The following is a 21,825-nucleotide window of genomic DNA, read 5'->3' as shown; positions in this document are numbered from 1 at the left end:
TTCCAAAGGGAAGGGGTAGAGAGGGAGGGAGGTAAAGAAGTAGGAACTCAAAGTGTTGGGATCAACTGTAATGTTCTTACCACTAGGAAATAAGAAATACAGGTAAAGGGGTAAAGAAAGCTATCTGGCCCTACAGGACAAAAGAGAAGACGGAGACAAGGGCAGAGAGGAGTGATAGAAGAGAGAGCAGATTGGTCACAGGGGCAATTAGAAAGCTTGGGTTTGGGCGGCGGAGGGGATAAAAGGGGAGAAAATTTGTAACCCAAAATTTTGTGAAAATGAATGTTAAAAGTTAAATAAAAAAAAAAAAAGAATTTGGGTAGTTGGAGGGATTATACACATACACACACATACACATAAACAGACAGAGAGCACATGGTGAGTTAAGAAGGGATGATATCTTAAAAAAATGAAATTAAGGGGTGAGAGGGGAATATATTGGGAGGAGAAAGGAAGAAATGGAATGGGGCAAATCATCTCTCATAAAAGAGGCAAGAATAAGCTTATTCAATGGAGGAGAAAAAGGAGGAGGTGAGAGGGTAAAAGTGAAGCTTACTCTCTTCACTTTTGGCTTAAAGAGGAAATAACACACTCACTCAATTTGGTATGAAAATCTGTCTTACACTACAGGAAAGTAAGGGAGAAGGGGACAAGTGGGGTGAGGGGGATGGGGAGGGCAAATGGGAGAAGGGAGTAATTAGAAATAAACACTTATGGGGAGGGGCAAGGTCAAAAGACAGAATAGAATAAATGGGAAGGGGCAGGATAGGATGGAGGGAAATATAGCTGGTCTTATACAACATGACTATTATGGAAGTCTTTTGCAAAACTCCACATATATAGCCTATATTGAATTGCTTGTCTTCTCAGTGGGGATGGATGGGGAGGAAAGAAAGAAGAGAAGTTGGAGTTCAAAGTATTAGGAACAAATGGTGAGAAATGTTTTTGAATACAACTGGCAAATAAGAAATACAGGTAATGGGGTATAGAAATCTATCTTGCCCTACAAGAAAAGTGAGAAGATGGGGATAAGGGAAGGGAGGGGTGTGAGAGAAGGGAGGGCATATGGAGGGAAAAGGTAATCAGAATGCAAGGGGTGGGGAAGGGAAGAGATGGGGAGAAAATTTGGAACTCAAAATGTTGTGGAAATGAATGTTGAAAACTAAAAATTAATAAATAAACCTTTCAAAATGTAATGAGATCACATATACAAATAATAATAAAAGAATATGAATTATAAATAAAAATAAGTAATAAAAACGAATAATAAAGATCAAATTAACCATGCATTTTTAAAAACAAGGAAGAAATACAATGTACTTTCCTTGAAATAACCCTGTGAGCTAATATTAGAAATACTATGAACCACATTTTTGTTGTTCAGTTCTTTCAGTCTTGTCTGACTCTTCATGATCTATGTGGGGTTTTCTTAACAAAGACACGAGAGTGGTTTGCCATTTCCTTCCCCAGCTCATTTTATAGATGAGGAAACTAAGACAAACAGGGTTAAGTGACTTACTGAGGGCCATATTTCCACTATGTATTTGAGGCTAGATTTGAATTCACAAAGATGAGTTTTCCTTACTCCAGACCTGTCACTCTATCCTCTCAGCCACTTAGCTGTACACATTTTACAGTTGAGAAGATCAATAGTTCATGTGTTATATACAGTTAGTGTCAGTCAGGACTCAAACCCAGAGTTTCCAACTAAGCTCAGTGTAAATAAGTACAACTAAGTACTACATCATATAGTCAGAGAGTTTTTTCATTAATAGTGGACAGAGGAAGGAAAAATTACTTTTCACTAGGAGGTCCATGAACAAAGACTTTATGAAGAAGATAATCAATGTAACCTCATGCTTTTATTCAAGGTTACTAACACTATTCAAAAAAATCAGGGTTATTAACTACTTACCCTGAGAAATAAACATGCCCTGACATTTTATATCTCCTTGAAGTAATTAAAATCCTCACCTACAAATACTAAATTTCATTTTTTCTACTTAAATTTCCCATCTTTTCTCCTGCCTCTCAAGGTCTCTTAATTTAAAAAAGAAAAGAGAAAAGAAACCTCCTATCATAAATACAAGAAGATATTTTCCTTTCTTGGCATTAAAGCCTACAAAAATCTTCTGATCACCCTATCAAGTTTCTATTCAGCTGAAACTCCAGCCCAAATATCTTCTATGACTTCCTCTCATTTTTCATCTCCTATGTTTCACTTTTGTTCTCTCCAAATGTTATCTTCAGAGTTCTTCCAAGCTCACTTACTTTCCTTCAATTCTGTCCTAGGAAACCTTCCTTGTCGAAATGTATCCTAACATGACTGTCCTCTAAAACCAATTAACAGTAGAATGGTCACAATCACTCACTCAACAAACTGCACAAAATACTATGCTAGGGGCTTTGGAGATAAGAAACTTTAGATAAATTAGCCTCCACCCACATAGAGTGGTAAATTTATGTGCGATAAGAGGGACTAGGGGAGAAGATACATTGGTGACTGTAATACAGGATAACAAGTAATAAATATATTATGGAATTAATTGAAAAACAAAGTATTATATGAGAAAATATGAGAAGAGAGATCAATTACAGAAAGGACAGAAGAACTGGGGAAGCCATAATGTAAAAAAAGTAGTATTTCAGCTGAGTGTAAAGGAGAGAAATACAGAGGAATTCAAGAAGTGAGGGGTGGAAGAGGACATTTCACACATGGGGACTAGCATGAGGGAAGACAGGGTGTTTGGAAAGTGCAATTCAAGTTTAAAGGCAAAGAGTATTTCTACTCTTGGCAGAAATGTGGTATGCTGAGAAGGGAATACCAGGAGATCAGCAGTTGGTCAGCAACTATTTGTTAAGTACCTATTATGTGCTAGGCACCGAGCTAAGTGATTAATACACAAAGAAAGGAAAAAGACAGGTGGAAAGATTGGGGAAAGGAGGGGACTGGAAGCGTGAGAATTCTAAAGCTTCTGAAAGTCAAACAGAAGTTTGTATTTGAATTATATTTTCAAATGTAGAATTTATAGGGGAAGGGGGAGAAATGGGTTGAGAGAAGAAGGAACTTGAGGCAGGCAGACTCATCAGCTGACTACTATGACAGTCCAGGCATGAGGTGATAGAGGGCCTGCATCAGGATGATAGAAGTGTTGGGAAATAAAGAGGCATACTGGAGATGTTACAAAGGTGAAATCTACAGGCCTTGGATATGAGGGTGAGATGGGTAGGTGAGAATGAGATGGAAGTCAAGTTGATGACACTTGAGGATGACATTCGTTTAAAGCCTGAGGGACTGGGAAGATGGTGATGCCCTCAATATTAAGAGGTAAATTTAAAACAGGGGAAGGGTTTAGAAAGAAAGATGATTTCAGTTTTTAAACATATTGAGTTTGAGATGTCTCAGGACATCTTGATTAAAATGTATGAAAAGTGACTGGAGATGCCAGAGATCAGCAAAATGGTTCGAGCTAGATAAGTAAATTTGAGAGTCATCACCACAGGGATGACAACTGAATCCCTAGGAGCTGATGAGATCATCAAGTGAAATAGTACAGAGAAGGAAGAGCCCAGGACAGAGATCTGCGGGACATAATAAGCAGGTATGGATGATGATCCAGCAAAGGAGACTGTGGAGAAGTAGTCAGACAGGTTGGAGGAGAACCAGAAAAAAACAGCCACAAAAACCTAGAAGAGACTGTAAAGGAGAAGAGATTTTCTGAAGTGTCAAAGGCGGAAGAGAGTCAAGAAAGAAAAAATTGAGAAAAGGCCACTCCTTAGATTTGGCAAATAAGAGACAATGAGTAATGCTGGAGAGAACAATTTTGGCTGAATGATGAGATTGGAAGCCAGATTATAAGGGGTTAAAAACAGAATGAGAAGAGGAAACATGGAAGCAACTACTGAAGCCTCCTCAAGGAGGTTAGCCAAAAAAGACAGGCAAATTATGGTTCAACAAGTTGATGGGGGAAATCAGTGAGGTTTTTTTGAGGATGGGAGAGGCACGGACATATTTCTGGCAATACAGAAACAGTTAAAAAAAAAGGGAGAGGAGGCAATCTCTTGGAGAAGATAAGATGGAATGGGATAAGGTAGGAAATATAAGGCAGTGAAAGGCTTGGAATGTTGGGTAATGAAGTCAAATCTTTACTCAGTAGACAACAAAAAGCCAGTTAAGATTTTCTGAGCTAAGGAATGATCCAACTAAATCTATACTTGGGTGCCAACTCTAAAGCTCTATATAAATATCTGTTACTATTAAAAAGTTACTAAAAAAAAATAAATAGCCCAGGCAAATGACATGTATGAAAATGGTGATAGGAATGGAGAAAGGAGACAGATGGCTTCCTCCAAGACTCAGTTCAAATCTTACCTTCTATAGAAGACCTTTCCTGATTCATTCCCCTGCTAGTCCTTTCCCTCTGAGATTACTTTCCACTAATACTCAATACATTTGGTAGGTATAACTCTCTGCATGTGGATATCTTTCATTAGGATGCTAGCTCCTTGAGGGCAGAGACTGTTTTTAAAACTTTCTTTGTATCCTTGGGGCTTAGCAATGTGCCTGACACATAATAATCACTCACTAAATGCTTGTTTACCTATTATCTCCAGGATCAAAATCCTCTGGCATTCAAAGCCCTTCTTAACTTCCTCTCCACCCCCAACCTTTACACCTGTCTTTCTCCTTTCTTTGTATCTCCAGAATTTAACACAGTGCCTTGCACATAGTAGGCACTTAATAAATATTTATTGACTGGCTAATATATAAGAGGTACAACAGAGGTATAATCAACAGGGAAAGTATTGTGATACAAGGCAAAGAGTACTACACAGCTCTGGAATGACTAGAGATATCCCCAAGACTTAAAATATGGGAGAAGGGGTGGGAGAAGAACAAACAGAAGCAGTGATATACAGAGAAACACATTTCAAGAGAAAGAATAAGCATGGTTTGGGGCATTTTAAGTTTAGGATGTTAGCAGGACATCAATGTAGAGATAATCCTATTGTAAATACACTTCCTGGAGCTCAGAGAAAAGTCTAGAAAACTAGGATACAGATTTTGGAGTTATCTGCATAAAGGTGGTAGTTGAAGCTAAAATTTCAAAGTGAATGAAATTGGATGGCAGAGAGAGAGAGAGAGAGAGAGAGAGAGAGAGAGAGACAGAGACAGAGACAGAGACAGAGACAGAGACAGAGAGACAGAGAGAGAGAGACAGAGACAGAGAAAGAGACAGAGAAAGAGACAGAGAGACAGAGACAGACAGAGAAAGCAGAAAATAGAAGGCCAAGGATAACAATTGTAAAACATTCCCATAAAGGGATGAGGAAGAAGATGAATAGCCAGCAAAGGAGAAAGAGAAGCCAGTAAGAGATAAAAAAGAAAACAGTAGATTATGATAAGGAAGAGTAGAATTGCCATAAGGAAGGGTCAACAGCAACAAAAAACTAAGAGATCAAGGAGGATGTTGACCAGTGGGGACCTTAGATAGAGGTTAGCACAGTTCCTGGCACATGACAATTACTTAATAAATGCTTGCTGACTGAATGACTAGTTTCTGAAGAATGGTGGGAATGGAAGTCTGATTATAAGGAGATAAGGAATGAGTAAGTAGTGTGGAAGAAACAGCACAGAAGCCACTTTTTATTTCCTTTATTCACCAGATTCATGATTTCACTGTCTCCCATACAATTCAGCAAGAAACTAATGACAAATTAGAGCCTTAGAAAACTGCCTGGGGTACTGACAGATTAAACAAAAATCACAAAGCTTTAAGGTGGAAACTTTCTATCCACAACACCATACTATCTTATAGATATGAAAAATAGATATCTTCTTAAATAGATAATAAAGCAAAGAAATCTTTAAAATCTTTAAAAATGGGGGGAAAGAGAGCTGAGGGATATTTATTTAGATAAAATGGCCTCAGTCTTCTCAGTGAAGTATGGGGAATGGGAGTAAGAGGTGAAGGTCTAGAACAACTGCTGGAGGAAATGACACAGTGAGTCAAGTCATCTTTGGCTCATTACCTTCCCTCACCCCATCCCAAAATCCAATCAATTGCAAAATCTTGTAGATTTCATCTCCTTCCTATTCCAGGCCTTCCTAAGTGTTCTTCCTAGCATTCTAGATACCCCACAATCAGGCATCAACCTGCTTTTCTATGTAGGACCCTATATTAATCTACCTTATCTCAGGCTACTTCCTGTTATGTACTCTATATTATAGACTACCTAATGTCCCTCTCCCCCTACTCTAGTTTTCATTTTGCTCTCTTCTGTTACTTTTTGCCCATGCCCATGTCATCACCCTACTCAAAATGGACTTCCTTCCCCCAGCTTCATCAGTTGAATTTTCCCTTCCTTTCTTTAAGATTCATCTGAATTGCCACCTGCTCCATGAAGCCTTATCTATATTTGTATCCCTAGTCATGTCAAGTCATCAAGCATTTCTTAAGTGCTTACTAAATGCTAGGCACTGTACTAAGTGCTGGGGACACACAGAACAACAAAAGCAATCTCTGCCCTCAAAAAGTTCTCAATCTAACGGGGGAGACAACACTCAAACAACTCTGTACATACAAGGTAATTGGAGATAATCTCAAAGGGAAGATATTGGAGGGGGTAAAGGAAGTGGGGGATGAAGCAGGAAGGGAAAGCAAACAGGAAAGGCCTCCTGCAGAGAAGGCAGAATTTGAGCTAAGTCTTTAAGGAAAGCTGGGAAAGTCAGGAGGTGAAGATGAAGAGAGAGAGCATTCAAGGCATGAGAATGGGCAAGGGAAAGGCATCAAATTTTCTCTGTTATATGTGAGGAACAACAAAAAGGGCTCTATTGCTGAACTGTAGAGTATGTAGTAAAAAGTGAAAAGCACTGGAGAGGTAAAAAGGAGTCAAGTTATAAAAGGCTGTAAAAGCTAAACAAAGCATTTTATATTAGATCTTGAAGGTAATAGGGAGCCATTGATATGACTTGAGATGAGGATGGACTGGAATAGTGAAAGACGTGTGGTGGGTAGACATCATAAGGCGTGTAATCATCCAGGCATGAAGTGATGAGGCATGAGAGAGAGATGGCATGTCAGAGGAGAAAGAGAAACACAGATGCTGCAAAGACAGAAACAACAACACTTGACAACAAAAATGATATGTGAAGTGAGAGTGAGGAGCTGAGAATGACAACTATGTTTCCAGCATGAGCAACTGGAAGGATGGTGGTATCCTCAACAGAAAATGGGAAGTTAGGAAGAGGATGGCATTGGGGATAAAATAATAAGTTCTGGTCTTGGACATGATGCATTTAAGATGTCTATGAAACATCCAATTTCAGATGTCTAATAGGCAGGTGGTGATTCTAGACTAGAGATCAACAGAGAGATTAAGGCTTAATCAATAAATGGAAGAATTATCTGGATAAGGACAGCTGAATTCCTAGGAACTGATGAAATCACCAAAGAAGAAAATGCAGAATAAGAAGGGAAGAGGGCTCAGAACAGACCCCCAACAGACAAAGCTAGCTGGTATGACCATAAGGAAGATCTAGTTCCCCGCCTCATCCCCCAAAAAAGAAACCTGGAAGTGTGGTCAGACAGGTAGAACCTGGAAAACCAGGAGAGTGGAGTCATGAAAAGCTAAACAAGGGAAAATACGTTACAACAAAATCTCTGGATGATGCACTTACAAAGGTCTAGGCTCAATTCCAGGATCTGCTACGTAATACGTGTTTGAACTTGGGCAAGTTGCAACTTCTCTGGTCCTCAGTTTGATCATGTGTAAAATGAAGAAGTTGAGTTCAATGATCACTAAGATCTTTTTCTGGATTTAAGTACATGCTATTTCTCTGACGTGCAGAACATTTTATACTTTCTCACTGAGCACAGGTCACAGTAAAAGCAAACATTAGTTAGATGTAACATTTGGAGGTCTACAAAGCATTTCCTTAAAGTCATTCTATGAGACAGATATATCATTCATTATCCCATCTTGTAGATAAGGAAACTGAGGTTCACATTAAGTGATTTGTTCAAGATCACACAATTAGAGGTGGAAGAATAGAAAGCTGTGGTCAGGGTGAGATTTCAAAGTTGTAGATCTTAGAGATCTGAGAGATGGTGAGGTCTTTGGCGTCACCAAGTTATCCGATGGCTCAGTGGAATGGGCTATGATACGAACAAACAAGGCTGAACTGGGAGGAATAAGATTGAGTATCTGGGAGGATAACACCTTTCTGCCTGATGACAACTTAGAATTCTACAGAATGCATTGCCTCCATTTGTTTTTCACACTGGTCTTAATGTTCTAGATAATTTTTATTGTGAATTCAAACAAAGCAGTATGCTGCATAAAATCTATTGAACAAAAATGAATTGACTATTGACCAGGTTCAAGTTCAAGTTTTCTTTCCCACCTTCCTGGAAGATCTATTTTCTCTCCAAAATTTGAACTTCTAAGTGAATTTTTAAAGAAATGCCATAAAATGATACTGACTCATCTGGAAATAACATAAGGATAATAATAAATATATAAAATAACATGTAGAACACTTTGCTGTCTTACACTTTACACCCTTCCCCTCTCTTTGTTCCAGTGATACTGGTCTCCTTGCTATTTCTTGAACAAGATATTCGTTTCTCTCAACTCAGGGCATTTTCACTAACTCCCCCTCATGTTTGGAAGGGTATCCCTCTTGGCTTCCTTTAAGTCCCAACTAAAATCCTACATTCTACAGGAAGCCTTTCCCAAATTCTCTTTTAATTCTAGTCCCTTCCCTCTGTTGATTATTCTCTATTTATCCTGTATATGGCTCATTTGTATGTAGCTGTCTGCAAGTTGTCTCCTCCATTAGATTGTGAGCTCCTTGAGGGCAAGAACTATCTGCCTTTCTTTGAATGTCCAATGCTTAACACAGTGCCTGCCATATACCAGGCACTTAATATTTACTTACTGAATGACATGCAAGACTTTAAAGTTAAGTGCAAAACTAATGTCATTTGTCCCCACCACCACCCCCATAACATTGAATATGGTGTTGTGCATAGAACAGAGTTAACAATCTTTATTGAATTCATTTTCAGTCAGCAAAGTATTATTGGTTGAAAATCAGCTTACTCATACATGCCATCAAGTATGATGGAAAGTCTCATTTTCTACCAAACAGTCACTACAAGCAACATTTCTCAGTTTTCTCTAGGTTAAATAACCCAAATAAAGAATCTGGAAATTTTCTGCACATACTTCTCAAAGACATATGTACTCACAGAACTAGTGAATATTAAATCTTCATCTGGGAGAAAAGAGGCTTTTAAAAACAATGAAGCTATTCCATTTGCTGACTATGAGGACCCTAACAGCTAGAAACAAGAGTGTTCTATATGACACTTGATAGCCCTAGAAATCATGTATTCATATATGGGACTCTAGGAGGCACTTGAATGACAACAAAAAAAACCTATTGCTAATAGTAAGAGTTTAGCATAATGGACAGAGAGCTCATTTCAGAGCCAAGAAGACCAGGGTTCATGTCTCTACCTCTGACATATACTATATGATTCAGGGAAAGTTACTTAACTATTCTGAGGACTCTAAATTGTAGAGAGGTAACAACCTGCATTGATAAAGGGATTTTCCTCATCTGGGAGTTTCCTATATACCAATAAAACCACCGATCCAGTCCCTTTCCCTTAATGCTAACAGCACCAGCACAGTTCCTGGGGAGAAATCTTGGTTATCACTAGTGCTCTTGTCCCTTCAAAACCTGTAAGTAAACTTGCAAGGAAGATAAAGAAGCATGTTTCTGCAATTTAGTCCTTTGCTTCTAGGTCCTATAAGCCTACAACACTGTCAAGATATATAGCCACTGTTCGCAGGTAACTGTACCTATCCAGCTATATCTTCAAAAAGAAAAAAAAAAAGCCTGCTTTATATAATAATTCAGAGTTTCCAAAATATGGCTTTGGAGTTCAGAAAAGTTACTTGCAAGTATCAAAGCCACATACATCTGAGTTCACCCATAACGGTCATGTGAGAATAAGCATGCCAAAGCAAATAAATGCAGAGAAGCACATAAGGCAAGCACATGAAATGCTTCAAAGAATTATCAAAGTCAAAGTCAAAGCTATGCAACATTAATGCTGAAAGCTAAGAAATGGCAACGTGAAGCAGTTAGAGATGGAAATGGCTTCATATAAGCCAAACATCATGGTCTTCAGAGTGGGATCCACACTACGGTGGCAGGGAAAAATTAGTTCTTTTACGGCACATTAGAATTGCTTTGGAAGACTACTCAGAAAATGCATTTTAAACAAAAAATGTCCCAGAAACTCAAGGGACATTTTTCAAGATAGGTTATATTCCAGTCTTTAGACTTTGACATAAACCCAGATAGGGCTGGATAAAATGAAAAGAGAAAATGAACAAATACAAATATAAGTTTCCCAGATAGATGTAGGGCAATGATTTTCTTTCATCACAGTAAAGGCACTGCTTGATGGTCTGCCTGGCTCTCTCCCTCCTCTTTTCTTGCACAGTGAAATTCTTGAGTGGCTTGGGAAGTCATGCTTGGCATAATCATTCCTAGCTTTTAAAAAACAAAAGCTCTCATGTCTATATTAAAATTTTGCAAAGATATTTTTAGAAAACTAAGTTTAGGTCTTCTGTTACACCTGGGAAAATACTTGCAAACGGAAAAACCAAACACTTTTCAATGTTTTACTTAGTGTAAAACTTCACTTTTTGGTAAAAACTCAATTGATCAATATATGTACAAAGAAAGCAGAAGAGAATGCAGGAAAGCAAACAACCTACATACACACTTCTTGGTATCCCATCCCTGGAGGCTGAAGTAATTCCAACCTAAACTCAAGGGATAAAAATCTGTTCTAGTCTAGTTTAACCTCATAGTTCACAAGTCAATAGCTTGGATTTCCTTAGCAAGGATATAGTTGAGTATACCCAAGTTCTTGAACTAAGTCTGACAACCACCCACTCCCCCTTTCTCCTCATCTCCTCTACCATCCAGGACCACTCCAATTTAAACTAACTCTCCAAATGCTAGCTCAAAACTTGAGACTCCTTTAGGTTGAAAGGAACAAGGCAGTTTACTGATCTTTAGTGTAAAACTAGATCCACAAACTGATGATCACTGCTGACTCAGAAAATGAACAATCGGAAATCATGTATTGATCTTAAAAAGAAAAACTGTAAAGTTTACAAAATACTTTCCTCAAAACTCTTGGGAAGCAATGCACAAGTATTATTACCATATTACAGATGAAGAAAACCATGTTCAATGGGGTTAACTGATTTATAACCAGTCATACAACTAGTATGTCTAAAGATGGAATTCTAAACCAGGAATTCTTAATCTAAAACCAGGTTTTTTTAGACATAAATAACGCTATCTTGGGTAACAATCTCAAATGCAAAAGACAACATATTAACCCATCAGGACCTAGAGTCATATATCTGAAAGAACACCTAGAAAAGTGATAACAAGCAAGAAACAGTGGATGCCACTTTAAGCAAATAATTCTACTACAATACTTTATAACTTGCCAGGAGTTAAAACAGCTACCACGTATACCGCTGGTGGAGGTTTTCAGAAAAGCTTATGACAACGTTCATCTGTGACATATGATCACAGGAACCCTCTGAGAAGATACACTGTTCAAATGGAGTGTATGTATGACTGACATAATTAAATTCCAAAACAAATAGATTTAAGTTAAATTAATTTTTGCTTTTTTTTCCTGTTCAACTCTGGTTACTTCATGTGCTGACCCCAAGTGTATGGAGGGGTCGGACCTGGATTACGGGATGTAACCGAGGGTCCCCCTTTCTCCAGCCTAGCGCAGGTTTACTCCTAAAGCTCTTCTCAGCCCTTAGAGGAAGCTTTCAAGACATTCTCGCTCTCCTTTCCTAACCACACAAGGTAAAGAGGGGCCCCTCCATCCCATCTGGAAGAAGATCAGAGAACGTCGCGGGTGCCTCGATGACAACGGGGCTCCGGAGTCCCAGGATCCTCCGTAGGACAGCCAGAACAACGTAAAGCGCTCCCGAGACCGCGGGAGAGGGGCTGGAAACTCTTCGCAGGCCTTCCTGGGCGGGCGGGCTGCTCCCAAGTGACTAGGACAGCGCAAGCCCGCCCCAAGGGAGCCTCGGCCCCCAGGGGGGCAGGGGGCTCGGGCAGGGCCCCCTCGGCGCTCCCGGGGGAGCGGAGAACTTCCTGAAAGGCTGGGGAGGGGAGTCGGAGGGGGAGCAGGAAGAGTGCTCCCTCCAACACTTTTCCTCCCCCGGGCGGGGGAAGCCCTCCAGCCCAGGACAACTCCGAGGCTCCCTCGCAGGTGGGAGCACCAGCGCCGCCTTTGTGCGCCCCGCGGAGCCGGGCTCTCTTCCGTCCGTCCCGGGGGAGGCCTCGGGGCGGGGAGACGAAGGGATGGGGGCTTTGTTCCTTCACTGCCAAGGGGGGCTGCCGAGGGTGGGGGGGGACACTTACCGCCCACACTGACGAGAAAGAACAGGAGCCGAACCGACCTCCAGCCCGGGGGCTCCTTTGTGCTCCCGAGACGGGCCATGGCCGCGGCAGATGGATGGAGGGAACCGGGAGGAGGAGCCGGAGAGAGACGCCGCTGCCGCCTCCGCCGCCGCCGAGCCCCCGGCTGCTCCCTCCCAGCACACGCCGCGGCGGGGGGAACGGGGGGGTGAGGGGAGGGAGCCCGCGCCGCTGCCGGAGCCGCCGCTAACCCCCCTCCCTCCCTCTCACTCACTCCCTCCCCTCCGGAGCCGCGCTAGGACACCGCGCGGAGTAGGCGGCAAGCGCTCGGGGGGCCGCTGGCGTGAGGGGGGGGGGGGCGTGCACCGGCCTCGCGCCACTGAGACAGCCCCCCCGCCGCCACCGCCGCCGCTCGCCAGACAGAACGCGAGCTCCCACACACACTCATCCGTGCGTTCGGCAATCCCTCCACCCCGCCTGGTCCCGCTTTTCCTCCCAGCCTCTAGCTTCGAGGCCGTCTGGAGTCTCGGGAGGGAAGGGGGAGGGGGAAACGTAGGAGCCAGACCGCAACAATCGATGGCCGAGAGCCTCAACTCCCGCCGCTGTCTGCTCTCTTCCAGCTGGGGATCCTGGAGCAGGGCGCAGCGTGGGGGCGGGGGGAGGGGAGGTCTCGGCTTGGGCCAGCTCCCCTTTGACCCGCCTTGTTGGTGAGTGGGAGGAATCGGAGTGACCGTGGGGAAGAAGGGCTCGCTCCGGGGAGCAGAAGGCGGCACTCTGTCTGCGGGACGGGGACCTCCCTCTGTGGGTGCTGTTTGCCCACCTATTCGGGCAGAAGAGGCTGCGTCACACGCGCGCGCACACACTCCCGGCCGCTCTCGTGCACCCTCAAGACGGGCGCTTCCCTTGATGACCATCGCACCGGCCCTAGGCCCTTGGACATCCCCGCTTGGGAGTCGCGGGCTGGGCCAGCATGCCGAGGCGAACCGCTCCCGGAATTCTGCCTCGGAGCGGCAAAAAGTGTGTGATGGCACCTACAGACCAGTGTCAAGCTCTATTGTGCCCACTCTTCAAAAAATTTCTGGGGAAGCTTTCAAGCACCGAAGTTGTGACCAAGGCACCCCGTGTCTGGGTCCCTTCATCTGTAAAACGAGGGGTTTGTGCTGTGATCGCCAGGACTCCTTCCAGGTCTAAATCCTTGGCCTCCCAGCCCCGAAGCTCCGGATCTGACAATCAGCTGTTCCCAAGGGCCGTGGAAGGAGCCTTTCTCTGGCTAGCCCCAGCTCGGTGCCTGGACATCAGACCTGGGCCCAGCGGTGTTTCTCCTGAACCACTAACTGCTCATTTCAGTCTTCTTTTCCAGCAGCTGATAGTATCAAAAGAGTATAAAGCATGACAATCGACAACTTGGAAGTATATGTCAACAGATTTAAAACCCACGACAAGTATTTCGCAAGAACTAGCCCCATTCTCCATGCAGAGAAATAGCAATCTGCAATACAGAGGATTTTTCTTAACCTCCACTAAAGGCAATCTTAAAAGGCTTCTCATAGCATGGAGATGACCCTGGAATCTTACAAGACTAAAGTAACGGTGCAAACTCCGGCAAATTCTACAAAGCTGAATGGTCTTGAGTTTGCGCTGGTAAAGGACATATGTCCTGCCGGAGGAAGATCAGCCCGAGCAGGTCTGGAGAGATTTTATCATCAAGTTGATTGGAGGGGTGTTTTTCGCCCAGCTACTGTATCTCTTCAAAGACTTGATTATTACTGTATGTTTTTTTTTTTTTTGCCATGTTGATTTCATTCTGGGATTCCTGGATTCCCGCATTGCGTACCTCAAGAGAATACTTTATAAAATAAACAAATGTGGTAAACCACTGTGGTAAGGACTGGCCCTAGGCAGAACTATGATGCCAACAAAGTTAGCTTTAGATACCACCTCACTGAATATTCTCTTGCTGCTACTTGGATGCCAAACCTGCCCTCCTAGAGGAGAAAAAAACTTCTGGGACCGTGTCAGCACCCTAATACAGTCCCTCGGTTCCTCACACCTAGACTCTTTCAATGTCCTTCTGGATTATTTCCCTGTTTCATATCTCCACACTGCAGTCTATCCTCCACTCAGGTCTCTCAGAGTTATTTTTTTCTAAAATCTGAGTCTTACTATGTCTCACTCTTAGTAAACTCCAGAGACTCCCTATTACCGTCAGGATCAAATATAAAATCCTCTGACCTGGCCCTTTCTTTCTATCTTTCCATGATCTTATTACACTGACCTCCTTGCTATTCCAGGCACTAGATATTCCGTCTCCCAACTCCAGGCAGTTTCATTGGCACTCCCCCATGACTAGATTGCTTTTCTTCACCTCCACCTCTGGCAGCCTTGGCTTTTAGTTTCAGCTAAAGTTTAACCTGCAAGAAGCCTTAACATCCCATAGTGCCTTCTCTGAGACTGTGTCCAATTTATCCTGTGTCTGTCTTGTTTGTTCACAGTCCTTTATGTTTTTTCCACCTCATCAAGTTCTTAAGGCAGGGACCATTTTTTGCCTTTCTTTGTATCCCCAACACATAGTCCTTTGCCTAGTACATAGTAGGTGCTTAATAAATGCTAGTTGCCTGACATGATTCCTCCCTCTCTCTCCCCTCTCCTCCTTCAGAGATCACCTCAAATTTGACCTTGTACATATGCACAAAGTTGTTTACATTTTGTATTCCCCATTAGAACGTTAACTCTTTTAAGGCTAAGGAGGCTGGTTTTGCTTTTGTATTTTCAATACTTGCAATAGTGCAGAGTAGACTTAATACTTGTAGATTTGACCCAGTTCAAGTCTGAATGTACCTCAGTCTCCTTTCTTTACCACAGGGAATATTTTTCCCAATTACATGAATTGTTCCAAGAATCAACAGTATTCTCCTTAGTTTTCACTTAGGGAATAACCAAATAAGCTAATTCACTCCAACCTTTTAGTAGCCCAACACATGTAAGTGTTGCTCTCTCCCAAGTGAGATGGTGTTTTTAACTGGGAACATTCCATTTAATTAAAAGAATTAAATTATGATAATTTTCCAAAGTCAGCAATAAGCTGCTTTGTGAGACACTTTCAGGGTAAAAGTCCTCTTGGTTTCTTCAAATCACATCACCAAAACTGACAACTCTTCTGACCCTGCATAAGACTGGCACTAACTGTTCATATCCTCTGCCTATGACAAAAGGTTTCTGTGAGAATCAAATAGATATTACAAAGGTGCACAAAAACTCAATACAAGTGACAATAGTTGACAAACATTTACTAAGAGCTTATTATGCAACAAGTACTAAACTAAACTGCTTATGAAAAAGAGTTCCTGTCCTCAAACTTTTTACAATCTAAGAGAGAAAGACTACAAGAAAAAAGAGAACTGAAGGAGGGTGGGGAGCATGGCTAGAAGGTACCAAGTGAGTGCAAGGGTTTGGTGGTGAAGCCCTAGAAGTCCAAAATAAGTACAAATGCAAATGAAGGGTGTCATCATCCCCATCATCAATCTCAGGTGCATTTTTACAAGACTTTGTTCTCACAGTCCAATCCAAGAGACACTTATTTTGATCCAGATTCGTTGTAATACAGCAAAATCCAGTGAATAGGCAATTTCTTGAATTCCTTGTTCTCAAGTTGTTTCAGAGAAATTCCTAGTCTCCTTGCCAGTGTTTGCAAAACAAATGGAGAAAAGGGTGATGTGTCAACTATTGAGCAAGAGTGCTTTGCTACGTTTTTTCCCACTGAATTATCTTGTCGATTGCCTAAGGGTTTCATTTGGGTGTAGCTATGAAGCCACTTGATCTTAAATGGCATTTTAAGTTTTATATTGGCCCATCATTTCCTCCATACCCCTATTATTGTTCTACATTATAGTTGAAGTCTGACTCAGGGAGTATAATAATAACTGGCATTTACAAAGGATTTTAAATGCATTATCTCATTTGAGCCTCACAACAGTCATGAGAGTTAGGTACTTTAGGAGTTAGTATCCCCATAGTACAGAAGAGGAAAGCAAGAGTTAGCAGTATTCAAATCTAACTTTCTGAATCCAAGCCCCAAACTCTAGCCACTATGACCTTGTGTCACCAAAACAAATGTATACATCACAGTCCCTCTCCTGGTCCAGACCCAGCTCTGTTTAATAGACTCTGAAAACCTCATCAGGACTGTAAATATATGACTGGAGACTCAAATATACCACTCTGAACAGCATTGTTTTATTGAAAATGAAGTTAATGGTGGTAGTTCTTCTATATGGCATATTGCCAGACAAAACTAAATCTTTGAACTTCCCCCAAGGAAGACTGTATTATAAAATAACTTGATGGATGGATACATATAAGTAACTAAACATAAAATAAGTTTTCAATCCAACAATAAAAGATTTCACTTTAATGAGATTTGTTTACAAGTATATTGTTATTTTCATTACAGTCAAATAATACAGGATAGCAAATGAAATCCATCAGTCTAAGGTAATGTCTATACCAGTTTGCAAGTACATTTGTTATTGTTATTATTTATTATGTTCCTTACGATGACAGGATATTCAGTATTTTGCCAAATTGTCAGACGTGATCATGCTGAAAAATATGTGGGCCAAATTGACAAACATAATGCTGCCCTCAAAAATTCACCTGCAGGTAGAAAAAGCAGGAAAGGGGGCAGAGCCAAGATGGCAGAGTAGAAAGACACACATACACAGGGTCTCCCCACACAGCCCATAAAATACCTATAGAGAGGGACTCTCAACAAATTTTGGAGCAGCAGAAGTGGAGAACAACAGAGTGGAGGAGATTTCCAGCCCAGGATGACCTGAAAGTTGCACCGGACTCGTAGTGGAGCTCAGCCCAGCCTTGGCCATGCAGTTTGGCAGCTTGTGAACAGCCCTCAGGGGGCTGAATCTCCAGGCTTGGAATCCCCAGTCCCAGCAGCAGCAGTTCCCAGATTCCTCAACCCACAGGAGCCAAAGGTCAGTGAAGAAGGTTTTTTCAGCTGGCTAGGAAGGAAGAAGGGCCTTCCCATAGCTCTGGCCTTAGGCAGCGGCCCGAAGAGGCCACATCGGGCAGGCAGCAGGAGTTCTCATGGCAGCCCCTACAGCAGCCTGAGACCATTGCTGGATCGTAAAAACCCCTGGGGGCACTGAGGGAGCTGGTCTTTGTCTCGCACTGAATGGTGGCCCTGCCCCCACAGCTTGACTGAATTTCCCCCCCCCCTCCCCCAGTGGTAGCTTGGCGGAACTGGAGGTCAGGTGCCTATGGAAAGGAAACTCTGCTAAGATTCTGGGCACAAAAATTCTTCCCTGCACCCAGACCAGTACACGCTTGATTGTGCCACCTTGGAGGAACTGACATCTTACAGGTCCCCAGAGTATACCCTACTCTTGATGAAGGACCCAAAAGTCAAGTAACTGGTTGGGAAAATGCCCAAAAAAGGGAAAAAAAATAAGACCATAGAAGGTTACTTTCTTGGTGAACAGATATCTCCTCCCATCCTTTCAGATGAGGAAGAACAATGCTTACCATCAGGGAAAGAAATAAAAGTCAAGGCTTCTGTATCCCAAACATCCAAAATAAATATTCAGTGGTCTCAGGCCATGAAAGAGCTCAAAAAGGATTTTGAAAATCAAGTTATAGAGGTGGAGGAAAAACTGGGAAGAGAAATGAGAGACATGTAAGAAAAGCATGAAAAGCAGATCAACACCTTGCTAAAGGAGACCGAGAAAAATGCTGAAAAAAATAACACCTTTAAAAATAGGCTAACTCAATTGGCAAAAGAGGTTCAAAAAAGCCAATGAGGAGAAGAATGCTTTCAAAAGCAGAATTAGCCAAATGGAAAAGGAGGTTCAAAAGCTCACTGAAGAAAATGGTTCTTTCAAAATTAGAATGGAACAGATAGAGGCCAATGACTTTATGAGAAACCAAGAAATCACAAAACAAAACCAAAAGAATGAAAAAAATGGAAGATAACGTGAAATATCTCATTGGAAAAACAAATGACCTGGAAAATAGATGGAGGAGAGACAATTTAAAAATTGTGGGACTACCTGAAAGCCATGATCAAAAAAAGAGCCCAGACATCATCTTTCATGAAATTATCAAGGAAAACTGCCCTGATATTTTAGAACCAGAGGGCAAAATAAATATTGAAAGAATCCACTGATCATCTCCTGAAAGAGATCCAAAAAGAGAAACTTCTAGGAACATTGTGGCCAAATTCCAGAGTTCCCAGGTCAAGAAGAAAATATTGCAAGCATCTAGAAAGAAACAATTCAAGTATTGTAGAAATACAATCAAGATAACACAAGATCTAGCAGCTTCTACATTAAGGGATCGAAAGGCATGGAATATGATATTCCAGAAGTCAAAGGAACTAGGACTAAAACCAAGAATCACCTACCCAGCAAAATTGAGTATAATACTTCAGGGGAAAAATTAGTCTTTCAATGAAATAGAGGACTTTCAAGCATTCTTGATGAAAAGACCAGAGCTAAAAAGAAAATTTGACCTTCAAACACAAGAATCAAGAGAAGCATGAAAAGGTAATCAGCAAAGAGAAATCATAAGGGACTTACTAAAGTTGAACTATTTACATTCCTACATGGAAAGACATTATTTATAACTCTTGAAATTTTTTTCAGTGTCTGGGTAGTTGGTGGGATTACACACACACACACACACGCACACACACACACAGCACAGGGTGAGCTGAATAGTATGGGATCATATCTTTAAAAAATGAAATTAAGCATTGAGAGAGAAATATATTGGGAGGATAAAGGGAGAAGTGGAATGGGGCAAAATATCTCTCATAAAAGAGGCAAGTAAAAGACTTTTCAGTGGAGGGAAAAAGAGGGGAGGTGAGAGAAAAAACATGAAGCTTACTCTCATCACATTTGACTAAAGGAAGGAATAAAATGCACACTCATTTTGGTATGAAAACCTGTCTTACAATACAGGAAAGTGGGGGAGAAGGGGATAAGCAGGGTGGGGGGGATGATGGAAGGGAGGGCATGGGGAGGAGGGAGCAATTTGAAGTCAACACTCTTGGGGAGGGACAGGGTCAAAAGAGAGAATAGAAGCAATGGGGGCAGAATAGAATGGAGGGAATTATAGTTAGTCTTACACAACATGACTATTATGGAAGTCATTTGCAAAACTACACAGATATGGCCTATATTGAATTGCCTGCCTTCCCAAAGGGACTGGGTGGGGAGGGAAGGATGGGGAGAAGTTGGAACTCAAAGGTATAGGAACAACTGTTGAGTATCGTTCTTGCAACTAGGAAATAGAAATACAGGTAATGGGGTATAGAAAGTTATCTGGCCCTACAGGACAAAAGAGAAGATGGGGATAAGGGAAGGGAGGGATGTTAGAAGAGAGGGAAGATTGGTGATAGGGGCAATTAGAATGCTCAGCATTTTGGGGTGGGGGGAGGGGACAAATGGGGAGAAAATTTGGAACCCAAAATGTTGTAGAAATGAATATTGAAAAGTTAAATAAATAAAAAAAAAAGAAAAAGAAAAAGCAGGAAAGTCTAGTGCCTAGTGCCCAAAACTACAGTCATGTAAATACATATCACACGGATAATCATGCTGACTTGCTGTACAACAGCACACAAATATGGGTCAGTTATGCCTACTAACACAGAGAAGAACAAAAGACTAGAAAATGAAAAGCAGGAGTTGGCATTTACCAAAAAGAATACTGTGTATTTATTTAAACCTTTTTCTTCTTCTGTAAAGGTAGGGTATAGATTTATTGGGGGGGGGGGCGGTGAGGAACTCCCAGTTGTGGAAAGTCCTTCCACCAACGGAGATTAGAAATTCATTCATAATTTATAATATGGTAGAATTGCCTGGAGAATGGAGAGACTTAGTGGCCTGGCCACACAGCTAGTTTATATCAGTGGAAGATGCAGAACCTGGATGCTCTTGAATCCTGTAACATCCTTCAATAAGTTGCTTTTCTTATCTAGTCAGTAAGTTCCAAAATATAAAAATTTTCTGTCTCAAATGCATTGATTTTACAAAATTACAACTTACAATTTGCTCTAAGTCTATGATCTTATCATTGTCCTCAGTAGCATAGTGGCAACCCTTTAACATTTCTGCTTCAGGGCCAATTTACCTTATCAAATTCATGAGATATCTAACTTTTAGGTGGTTCAAATAATGCCAATATTATAATCATCGTGATGATTCTAAATTACAAGCTGATTTCACTCTGCCTTAATGTTTTATTTTTCTTATGTACAAATAGGTTCTTTTGGAAATCAGAGAATCTAAGGTTGTTTAATGACTTTGTCTTCAGAAATCTAGGGGAGATTTTTTTTCGGTCACAAAGATGTTATCAAATCATTTTAAATTAGCTAGGTATCAGACCTTAGGAACACAGGTTATTAGACACAAAAATAGATGGCCACAGTTTCACAGGAAAAAAATTACTTTTTGAAATATCAAGCTAGGTTTGCATTTTTAATGCATACCAGAGGTGATGGAAAAGAGCAAATATCCTTTGATTCCAATAGTCCAATATTTAATTTGTACAATAAGAAGGAAAGTATGCTCTGTCAGGATTCATTTAAATATGATCATTCCATTCTCAAAAATATCTTGGAGGGGAAATACTCCATGTTTTGGGGGAAAACAATAACATGGGCGTTATTACCTCCTCAAAAAGCCAAACAAGAAAACATCTGCTTACTCACATAACTACTTTCCATCTCTTTAGAAGACTAATGTTTAGATGAATCAAGGATATATTTGATGATAACATATTACTAGCTATTGACTATTAAGTACTAACTACTAAGTAATTAGATAATTTTTACAAATAATATTCTAAAGCAGATTATAGTACTCTAGTCACACAGTTAATTAAAGGCTACAGCAAATACAAGAGCCCATGATCCTTGTGGTTTATTGACTTTTCAAAAAATCTTATTCAATGAAGTGAAATATTTCCTTAAAGACTCTCCTCCAATAAGGTATATTCTATATATATCTTAAAATCATACAAGATTCCTTGACAGATGAAATAACTCATTCAATGAATCCCGAATTATAAATATGAACTGAGGGGGATGCATACTTCCCAAAGGGGTTTGTCAGTCGTGATGGACAATATCTCATACACAGTTCAAATGGAAGAAGCTTTCCCTGTAAATGATGAGGTTCTCTGTAAGTTCTCATTTACAGATGACATTGCTCTGATTACACTGAATTCTGAAAAAAAGAAAAAAACAAGTTTCAAAATGAAATGTATAAAAGCCTAACTATCCATATAGGAGAAAACCAAGGAAAGAATTCCTATTATTT

The 21,825-nt window shown here is 41.1% G+C and overlaps 1 protein-coding gene across 2 annotated transcripts in view; it reads right to left on the bottom strand.

The window, feature by feature from the left end:
• LRP12 (LDL receptor related protein 12) overlaps nucleotides 1-12,620 on the bottom strand; it is a 130,636-nt gene extending 118,016 nt beyond the window's left edge. Inside the window, exon 1 of one of the 2 annotated variants that reach the window (XM_072603299.1) lies at nucleotides 12,494-12,620. In XM_072603299.1, the coding sequence (XP_072459400.1) occupies nucleotides 12,494-12,572 (79 nt within the window). In that variant the 5' untranslated portion in view covers nucleotides 12,573-12,620. The remainder of the gene's footprint in view (nucleotides 1-12,493) is intronic. The other variant, XM_072603298.1, reaches the window with a different exon arrangement.
• Nucleotides 12,621-21,825: the final 9,205 nt, after the last annotated feature.

This window comes from Notamacropus eugenii, chromosome 4 (assembly GCF_028372415.1).
Source record: "Notamacropus eugenii isolate mMacEug1 chromosome 4, mMacEug1.pri_v2, whole genome shotgun sequence".
Classification (NCBI taxonomy): domain Eukaryota; kingdom Metazoa; phylum Chordata; class Mammalia; order Diprotodontia; family Macropodidae; genus Notamacropus; species Notamacropus eugenii.
This window is presented reverse-complemented; position numbering and strand designations above follow the sequence as displayed.